Consider the following 10435-nt stretch of genomic DNA (forward strand, 5'->3'; position numbering starts at 1 on the left):
ATGACACTATATCATTTCATGGGTGAATGCAGCCTCCTTGGGGGAGGTAACGAAACCCCACAGGGCACTTGACATGTGCTCGCCAACACCAAACAGAACATGACTCGAAAGAAACAAGATGCAGAAAGGAGGCAGATATTGTGGAGGAGGGCGGCGGTGGGGTTGCTGTTGTGTGGAGAGAGAGGGGGGGGGGGGGGTTCTTAGGCATTTGAATTCAGGCCGTGTGCCTCCTGCGCTAGCCCTAAAGTTACCTGCTGCGCCATGGCAACAGAGGCAGGGAGGCAAGGGCATCGGCTGCGGCGCGCACACGCGAGTAGGAGCGCGAACGCAGATAAGCGGTGAAAGAGGAACCTTCAAAGTGGGGACGGGGGAGAACTCCCGCAACATCACCGATCGATGGCGAGGACACCAAGTGAGATGACACCTTTTTGGTCCCGCTGACCCTCCCCGCACGCAACTTCCCGAGGAGAAGCGACTCCCTGGCTCAACTACACGCCGACAACAAAGTTCCTCACCCGCAGGCATCTTCGGCCTCGTCTTCCTCCCGACAGCTGATGTCTCGATGTATTGCTGCGGGCTGGCCAACTGGCGGCGGGTGCGGTCCACTTATGTAAGTGACCGCCGTCCATGCATCTGCAACGGTAAAACCACTAGTACTGTAGAATAGCATTTATTTATGGGGCGTCAACTAGCCAAGTAATCTCACAACAAGCGGCACATTGGAAAATAGTGGGGGGGGGGGGGGGGGGGAATCCTCCTCCAAAAAGGGCTACAAGTTGTTTAATGACACTCCCAGTTGAAGTTTACTGCCAAACTCAACATAAAACAGAGAATTACACTCGGTGTGTTAAATACACACAAACATAGCTCTGCCCCCGGAAAATCCGCCTGCTTTAATGCAGACAAACAATGCATGCGAGCCGTTAGCATTGATCAACACGATTTCGGAAGATATTCAAAGAGAAATGCTGGAGCAATGGATGAATTACAATATTCAAGCTGTTCAAAGCCACTTTCAGGTTTGCTGTCAAACTAAACATCAAACCGAGAGAATGACACCCGGTGCGCATTGCCACGCGGCTTTGACCTGGGAAAGTTTGCTTCGCTCTATGCTAACGATGCGAAACGACATTGACGCGCTAAGGCTTTGCATGATAAGAACATCTATTCACAAATAAACGGTGGTGCAACACATGTAGAAAGACAATATAACAACACCGGCAAGCATATCTCATTTTTTTCCTCTACGGAAAATTGCTAATATTAGATGCTGATCTTACTGATTTGCTGAATGTAGTTGTAGAAAAAAAGTACAATTCTTGGTCATTTGTGTCCACGGTGGGTTAGATCAATTAAATTGTGACGCACAAACTGTAGAAATATTTCCGTTCTATGGTATTGTATTATTACGCTGGTTTTTTTTTTATGAAGTACAATATTACAGCTTGACGTAACCGACCTAAAACAAGTGGCATGATCATTTTCCGTTTAGAAAGACTCCGAAAGTAGTTGACAAGTGTTTTGGTTTGTTTTTTCCCCCCCTAAGGAACGGCGTCATCGCGATTGAGAGAAGTGTCGTGGCAATGAGATGCTTTGAAATGCCATCTCCCAATTAGAGTCTGTCGCTTCACTGCCTCGCGTCTACGCGCACGCGCTCGCGCACGCGCTCAGGAAGTAGGGCTGACCGAGCCAAGGCGCATGCACCGGCGGGTTGATTTAACCGGCGTGCACCGCGGGTCGGACGCGCGCCGGGGAATAAGCCCTTAATAGCCCGAAGACTCTGAGGAGAAAGCCACCCCCGTCCTCACGCAACTCCTCAAATCCACGCGGGGCGCAAGAAGAAGGAGCGTGCGCTTTTTCTTTTTCCCTTTTCGATGATTTAGGAACGTTTGGACGCGCGTCGCCGGACGGCGCGGGCAAGTTCTCTTCTCTTCCGGGGCCCGTACGCGGGGGGGAGCGTCAACTGGGACGCGCGTGGAATGACAGCGGCGCTCGTCGCGAGGCAAGATGCCGCCCAAGAAAAAGGTACAAATAGTCGATGCGTTGCGTTGGAGCGCGTGCGCGCGCGCAACAGGAAGTGTCGCGGAGCGCGCCATCTGTCGCGCCGGCCGCTAATCCCCGCGCGGGGCCCTTCAACTCCGCTCAAGCGGCCGGTGCGCGCCAACGTGCGCGTGGCCCGGATGGAGAAGGAGTCACGTCATCTCTTCGTGCGGAACCGCCGGTTGATGGAGCCCATTAAGTCGATGCAAGACGCGGTTCCGATGGCGGTTGCGCTCAACTGAATGCAGGTTGACGGTTGGCTTTGTGTCAAGTTCAAAGGGACACTTGCTCGACACTTGCTCGCGACCGGAGGCGGCAGCCCGCTTTGTCGCCTTGATGTCGAGAAAAAGCTCGTGATCTAACATCGACAGTGGCACCTTGAGGCCTAAGCTGCCCCAGATATCCCTTCATCGGTCCATTGTTTCATTTTTTAAGTTTCACGAATCATCTTTTGACCGTGCTGCACACCCCCCCCCCCCCCCCCATACATCAAGTCAGAGTCCCCCATTCGTTTCATCAGCAAAATATCCACTTGAAACGTCAAATATTCTTGACTCGACAAAAAAAAACGTAACGTGCCCTCCATCCATTTTCAACACTGCTTATCTTGAGCAGGCGACCCCGAACCGGTCGCAGAGCAGACGTGGAGTCAAACGAGCATTCGCGTCCGAGTGGGAACCGATCCCGCGCCGCCCGCGCGCAAGCGCCAGAAAGCGCGCGCGTCCAACGTCGCAGATACGACGGTGGTCAATGTGAGGACGGCGACACCAAGTGGACAAACGTAATCCCTGCACCTCGTCGACTTGCGTTTGTATTATATCCTTGAAGCTTGAGGGCTTACTTTACTCAATTTACATCGCCAGCTTGCAAAAATCCGTGCAATTTGTATATACGCTATATATATTTTTCGCAAGCCGGTTTGCTCAACATTTATTCAGCGCGCCTCTCTCCATTGCTGGAGATGTACGCGTATTATCATTGACTGTAAATGAAGCGTCCCCATAAAATGTGCAGAGCTGACCGGGCTTGAAGTTCGAGACAAAAATAATAACGGCGCACAGCTATTGTACGTCTTATCTCATGTCTGAAATGGAGTCGTTCTCTCTCTCTCTCTCTCTCTTTTTAAATCCCGGATTGGCGCGCGCTATCTTAATCTCTTCACTGTGACACAATCATGACCCAGAGCGCAAGAGAGGGCCTTTATTTGTGAAGCGTCTGGATTTATTCTTTTTTTAAACCTTTCATAATCTACAGAACGGGGTGATTGGAGCGCAACCTTTTCTTAATTGTAGTCGAGTACGTTATTTCATCGTGTCTCGGAGGCGGCGGGATCGGGACATGCGCGGCGTGCGCATGAGCCGAGCAAGCGTCGCATTAAGACGCGCGAATGTCAGCGGCCGACCCGCCGGGTCCTTCTCAAAAAGCGCCGGCTTCGTCCATCGATTCGGCCGTGGCGTTGCGTGCGCCTTCTCGGCCGGGTGACTTTGGCCCCCCTGGGGGGTGCCGGGCGAGCAGATGTCTGGAGCGGAGTAAACAGACCGCCGCCTCGGGGGCGCCTGAAAGTTGCTTCTTTGACTTTGCGCCGTTTTCACGGAAGCGGAGGAGTCACGAACGCAGCCGCGCCCTCTTTCAGGGAGAGCGTCACGACTCGGACGCGGCCGAGGAGAGAAACGCCCAAGTTCAGTTGGAGAAAGCCAAGGTAAGGCTGCTGCCTTCAGTCACTCTCTTGGTCTTTGTGTGAAGAATTCAGCAATTCATTAAAAAAAAAAAAAATCTTCATCCATCCGTGTCCTCAGTACCGGCCTGTGGCCTTCGCCGTGCGCTGCAACTTCTCCTACACGCCGGCAGATGACGACAACGTGCCAGTGCCGGGCCAGGCCATTACCTTCGAGGCCCGGGATTTCCTCCACATCAAAGAGGTTGGAAACACTTGTTCTGGCTGGGTTTTTTTCCACCGCTACGGTGGTGCCTTGAGATAGGAGTTTAATTCGCTCCTTGACCACGCTCTTAACGCAGAGCGCCCGTATCTCAAATCATCGTCGCCCTTTGCAATGAATGGAAATGAGATTCTTCTAACCCATAAAAGAAAACTTGTCACGTGTTTTTAATGCAAAAAAAAATAGCGCCCCGTCATATTACACGTGTGCATGTCCATCGTGAAATACAGCAATGACAGAATTAAATATAGCAATACAGAATCAAACCGTTTTTCTTCATCGGTCGTGCCGGCACGCTCGTTCTGGTATGCCGACCCTGGCCACCTGGGAGCGGAGAGACGGGCAAACGGTGATATGGATTTGAAGTACTGGTCGTCTCAGCTCCTCTCTAAGCTACTCGATGCGGCAGTAATATTAGTCGTTCTTTGTAAAGAATATATGTCTGTGAGTATGCTATGTTTTTTTTCCACATGTGTCGCGGCACCATTTGTATTCAAATATCCATTGCTTAAAGCAGGAGCGTCCAAAGTCGGCCCTCGAGGGCCGCCGTCCGGCCTGTTCTGCGGCTCTCCGAGGAGCGACGCACCTGAATCAAATCATCAGGATGGTTCGAATGCCGCTTCGGAGCTGGCCGACGAGCTGATCATCTGCATCGGGTGCGTTGCAGCCGGGAGAGCTGGAAAACAGGCAGGAAAGTGGCCCTCCAGGCCCGGAGCTGCGCATGCCCGGCTTCAAGGGTAACACCGCCACATACTGTAGATGCTAATTCTTTGCCTTTGTGCGTATATGGAGCTTCGGCCCGTAGCATCCAGGCAGCAGAGGCTATGTTTGCTTTCACAACCCGATGTTAAGTTTATGTATAGTTTGGCGTTAGCATTCATCTCCGAGTTGAAATCAACCGTTTGAAGCCTCCCCCCCGCCCCCCCCCCCTTTTTTGAACACGTTTACAAGTTATATCAGCCAAAAGTCCGCTTCCTGTAAAGTGACTTGGGCGACCTGCCGCCATCCAGGCTTCGCATCTGAAGTTTGCGCTCACAGCGGCGCCACTGACTGCGTTAACAGAAATTTAACAACGAATGGTGGATCGGCCGGCCCGTGAAGGAGGACGGTGCGGTGGGCTTTATCCCCAGTCCGGTCAACCTGGAGACCATCCTGATCAGGAGAGAAGTCCAGGCCAGGAAGGCGGCCAAGGCCTTAGCCAAGTACGTCGGCGTGCACCCAAGTTGACTTTCAAAGTGCCGTCGAAACAACTGCGATCAAATCTCCATTGTTTCAGCAAAGCATCATCGCAAATAGCTCACGATATGAACTCCAAGAAATACACGCCTCCGTCGCAAGGTGAGAACGGAGGGTCAGTGGATGTCGGCTATGCCGACGGTGTGACCCCGTGTAATTGTGCGCTCGCCGTCTTCTTCGACAGCCAACCAGCAGGTGAAAAAGAAGCCGGTGAGTCGGGTTTTTTTTCTTGAAAGACGTCCACCGAGCGGTGCGCGGCGGTCACATTTTTGGTCAACCAAGAAATCTTCATCGCCGCGCCCCCCCACCCCCCCGAGTGAAAAATCACGTCGAGGACGACGGGCGCAGAATCCGTACCGCGACATCCGATCGGCTCGTCCTGGCCATGAGTAGTAGCTAACGGGCGGCGCACCGAGGAAGAAGACAAGAAATCCGATGTGAAATTTTGACCGCTGGCAAATCGCAAGAATAAGTACTGAATATGATTGATACGCTCCACTTTTATCTGGAGTCCGGCCAGCTACGAACAGCAAATTGACAGTCGAACGAACCCTCGTCTAGACTAGCAAAATGAAGACAACGGCTACACGGCGAGCGCACGCACGTACGGAAGCCGCAAAGGAATCGGTATAGGTCAAATAGAAAAATGGCTCATTCCGCCTTTGGGGGTAAACCTATCCATTGCACGGCGGCCTTTCAAATCCGATCCCGTCCGAGTGTGTGTTTCTATTCGGGCGCAGGGGGAGCAGGTGTCCATGTACGACGTGGTGCCGACCATGCGTCCCGTGGTTCTCATGGGACCGTCGCTGAAAGGCTTAGAGGTGAGACCTAGCCTGGAAAATTCACTCTTTTAGCCCCGCCCCCGCGCATTCTTGGATAGCTTTCACCATGCCGCCCGAATGGCCTTTCCTTTCGTTCCAGGTGACGGACATGATGCAAAAAGCCCTTTTTGACTTTTTGAAACATCGATTTGAAGGCAGGTCAGTTAAACGTGACGGCGCTCACGATACGCGCCTACTTGGAGGTCCTTCGGTGTCCGTCCCTTGGCGCTCTTGATTTATCGCAACGGTCACATCTTCCGCAATCGACGTTAACCCTTAAAGCGGAGCGGGCCGTACGTCTGTAGTCTCTGATCAGCAAACGGTACGGTTCAAAAAAGAAAAATGTTGGCAAAACTCAACATTTTCAAGGCAAGGCATTTTAAGTTGGACAATTGAAGTAAATATTGTTAAAATTGGCTTTCCCGCATAATTACACTCAACAGGATGCCTGTCGGGACATGTAACCAGTTCATCGCGCACAGATTGGAACCCCTTATGTAGGTTCTGTTGTAAACTGAGCCCCCCCCGGATGTTAATGATGAACGATGATTATTTCTTTCCCGCAGAATCACAATCACGCGGGTGACAGCGGACATCTCTCTGGCGAAGCGCTCCATACTTAACAACCCGGGGAAAAAAGCCTTAATTGACCGCACCAACACCCGTTCCAATTTAGGTACGCTCTTGGTTTTCTACTCGGATCGGCCACGTCTCAATGTAACGCTACTCTTAAATCATGTGACGTACTGTCTTTCTCCTTTTCTTTCTTTTTTTGTCACAGATGCTGCCGGTATGTCCACAAACGCATTTCCATACGATCGGCGTTTGAATGCTCAATCCGTCATCCCGTCGCGACCGCTCATAAAATCCCACGTTTCTTCCCGCACAAACTAAACACCGCTATCTATGTCGCGATCCGCACGGTACGCGCTCGGAGGGCTCGTTCCGAAAAATAACACCGCAACCGTGTCGACCTTTGCGTTGTTCGGCGAGGAGACCGTAGGTTAGCGACTGAGCCGTAAGTCACTTGTGAGACGCGCTCGTGCCGTTGCAGCCCAGATCCAGGGGGAGGTAGAACGCATCTTTGAACTGGCTCGCAGTTTACAGCTGGTGGTGCTGGACGCGGACACCGTCAACCACCCTTTGCAGGTGTCCAAGACCTCCCTGGCGCCCATCCTCGTCTACGTCAAGATTTCCTCTCCAAAGGTAAACTCCATCACAGAATGTCAATCACGAACACCGCGTACAAGCGTACGCGCACTTGTCACCGGAACGCCCGCGGCCACGGCTCCGCGATCGATTTTGGAGTCGTGCGATCGGACTTGCGGCCCAAAAGCAAACGGATGAAGTGCCGCCGTACTTCGTGAACATTATTGAATAGCATTTTCACGTATTTCAAATCAAAGAGATAATTTGAGACGGGACTTTTTGTGCGCGCGCGCGGGCGGTCAAGAATTAAACTCGTATCTCAAGGCACCCGCGCAGAAATGTATTTACTTTTCTACAGGTGTTGACCAGGCTGATCAAGACCAGGGGAAAGTCTCAAACCAAACACCTCAACGTTCAGCTGGTAGCTGCGGACAAGCTCGCCCAGTGTCCGCCGGTGAGCGCCATCTTTTGGCCAAATAGGAGTATGCGATAGGTCTCGCTAAAATTGCAAGTATCGGTAATTCCTGGGTATACTCATTGAATAAAACATGACATGGCAATTGAAATGCAAAAGCGGAGGTGAGACCTCAGCTACAGGAAGCAAATTGTTGTCAGGCCATTTAAATGGCATGCGGAGGGACAATGGTGCTTCCGGACGCGAGTTTAAACACGCTTGTAACTCAAACCGCGAGTCGTATCTCGAATCATCTGGCCCCTACGAAATCAAAATGGATGCTCATAATCTGTACACCCCCAAAGAATTTGTTTTTTGGACACTGAAAATATACTGTACTCGATAAAAAAAACGTAATGTATAAATAATACAATAATAATAATGTAAAAAAAATAAATAAAAGAACATTTTGGTAATTTTTCTGAGAGGATAAAGAATATATACCCGGGAGTACTAATACATTACCCGTGTACACGTGTTGCACCACTGTTTGTGCGTACAATTCTGTTTAATCTAAAACTGTAACCGAAATGCTTAAAACGTTAGCGCGTCAGTGTCATTTTGCACCGTTTGTCTGCATGAAGCGAAGCAGATTTTCCAAAGACAAACCTATGTTGTTCTTTTCAAGACAAATAGTGTAATTCCTCCCGTTTTACGTTTTTTTTGCGTTCACCTCTCGGTCTCTCCCTAGGAAATGTTCGACGTCATCTTGGACGAGAATCAGCTGACGGACGCCTGCGAGCACATCGCCGACTATCTGGAGTCGTACTGGAGGGCCACGCATCCGCCGGAAACGGAGCCCACCAACGATCTGGTGGCAAGGCTTGCCGAGAACACACTGCCCATCGGTCCCACCGTCGTGCCGGTCGGTGATACTTGAGGGCGCGCGTGCCCGTGCGGTGTCATTTCGTCTCATAACATATCCCGCCCATTCTCGATCTGATACACTCTACTATAAATATAGTCGACGTGGACTTTTGCTTCCATTCATTCATCTCGCATCTGATTTCTCCCTATCATCCTACTCTTCCGCTGGAAAGTGACATTTTCTGGTGAGTAACAAATCCTCCCCTGCAGTCCGCGTCAATTGCTTTGCCTCCTCCGGCTCCCGTCCTCAACTTTCTATCACGCCAAACAGAAATGAGAAGGTGGTATATAAGTATGGATAAACTGTGAAGCGGATGCGCTAACCACACATCCACCCACCGTGCCGCCCTGAATAATAATATTGATTTTTACTTATCATTCTTATTCTCGGAGCAGTTTTATTTGAAATATACAAAAACGGCCTCATCATGTTTGAAAAATGAATTCAGAGTACTAATGATGATAATCAATCACATTTATCTGTGCCAATATGTGAATGATGATGTTGCCGTTGACTTTGCCAGGACGAGCAACAGAGCAAGAAGCCGGCCGGGTCCAAGAGGAAGGGTCCCGACGACAACCCGTCCGGTCAGGAGCCCCCCTCTTCGGCCCAGCGGAAACCCGATCTGAGTCGACGAGAGGATGACGAGGAGGAGCGTCTCCTATGTAGCGAAACCAAGCGAGCCCAGCACTCTCACCACCACCGCCATCATCACCACCACCACCACCACCGCAGGACGGAAGCCATTCACACCCACAAGCCTGAAGAAGAGGAGGAGGAGGAGGAGCCGCAGGAGGATGGACGCTCTCGCCACCATCATAACCATCATCATCATAATCGCCGCGACGATGACTACGACCGCCGCAGTCCGCGCCAGCATTTCACGGCGGACCGCGAGGACCACAACGGGGGCGGAGGAAGCGAGCGAGAGGGGCTCCGGACCAGGGAGAGGGACAAGGACCGAGGCGGAGACGCCAGGCTGAGCCACAGGGACTCGCATTTACACTAGTTTCTGCTCTGACTTTGTTATCAATGTGTCAACAATCGGATTGATATTTAGTATTGTATATTTGGAGCAATTTTTATGACTATGTGACTCATGTTCCAGTTTTGGTACAAACGGAGGAGTTATCTCATGAAATCACTTTTCATGAGCACAAGTGGCTATGTGACATTTGTTGATAAATAGAGACGCTCTTTATAGACGCGACGTATTCTTATTTGTGGCCGTTGCACCCGATTAAAGGTTTCGGCGGCTTTTATGCTCATTTTTCAGTCCGTTGGCCTCGAACCCTGCCATGATTTTGACATATTTATTTATTTTTGCCATGATGGATGACTGTCGAAATCGTATTTGCCTGTTCGATTGCAATGTCTGGTCGGCTCGTCATGTCTGCCCAGCCCACGGCGCACACTGAGCATGCGCGGGATTTCAACACAAGCCCGCGAGTTTGCACCTGTCGGTGCCTCCCCTGTCCAAGAACCAAGTAAAGAAGCTCTCCTGAACTCTTTCAACAGGTCGTTTGAACGAAGCGAACGTGAACCGCCGTGTATAAAGTGACACGTCGTGTCAGAATTGGCCTGCAAAGCGAAAAGGACGTGAACGGCGGATTCCACGGAGGAACGCCAAGTGGAGCGATACGAAGAAACGACATGACCGACTTCGGAGAGCAGTCAGCAAAGCAAACGAAATGGAAGCTCGACGTCCACCCGCAGCTCTTCGGCTCACAGGTAATGTGGCCGAAAACCGCGAAAGCTTCGAGCGGCGTTTTGAACGGAGATTTTGCTGCAAGTCGAGCTGATGAAGAGTGCGAAAATGAAAGCATTTGTGTTTTTGCATACGATCATTTCGAAAACCAAAATGATTCATTACTGCATTCCCGAAAGGCACGGCTTTCTTCACGTGTGCGCAGCCAGTCGGGGAAAAATA

The 10435-nt window shown here is 51.1% G+C and overlaps 2 protein-coding genes across 2 annotated transcripts in view; both read left to right on the plus strand.

The window, feature by feature from the left end:
* The first annotated feature begins 1382 nt into the window (after window positions 1-1382).
* cacnb2b (calcium channel, voltage-dependent, beta 2b) lies at window positions 1383-9763 on the plus strand. Its single transcript, XM_086129139.1, has 13 exons — window positions 1383-2025; window positions 3674-3739; window positions 3837-3959; window positions 5040-5179; window positions 5254-5315; window positions 5398-5423; window positions 5954-6034; window positions 6135-6193; window positions 6601-6710; window positions 7089-7240; window positions 7542-7637; window positions 8329-8502; window positions 9029-9763. The coding sequence occupies exons 1-13, from the start codon at window positions 2008-2010 to the stop codon at window positions 9512-9514; spliced, it is 1593 nt and encodes a 530-aa protein (XP_085985265.1). The 5' UTR covers window positions 1383-2007; the 3' UTR covers window positions 9515-9763.
* Window positions 9764-9849: 86 nt separating this feature from the next.
* The window catches only part of LOC147194373 (MAM and LDL-receptor class A domain-containing protein 2), a 35621-nt gene continuing 35035 nt past the window's right edge, over window positions 9850-10435 (plus strand). Inside the window, exon 1 of the mRNA XM_086129111.1 lies at window positions 9850-10236. Coding sequence (XP_085985237.1) covers window positions 10197-10236 — 40 coding nt within the window. The 5' untranslated portion in view covers window positions 9850-10196. The remainder of the gene's footprint in view (window positions 10237-10435) is intronic.

Source organism: Hippocampus guttulatus, chromosome 14, assembly GCF_054856545.1.
Source record: "Hippocampus guttulatus isolate MCC_2025c chromosome 14, RoL_Hgut_1.0, whole genome shotgun sequence".
NCBI lineage: Eukaryota > Metazoa > Chordata > Actinopteri > Syngnathiformes > Syngnathidae > Hippocampus > Hippocampus guttulatus.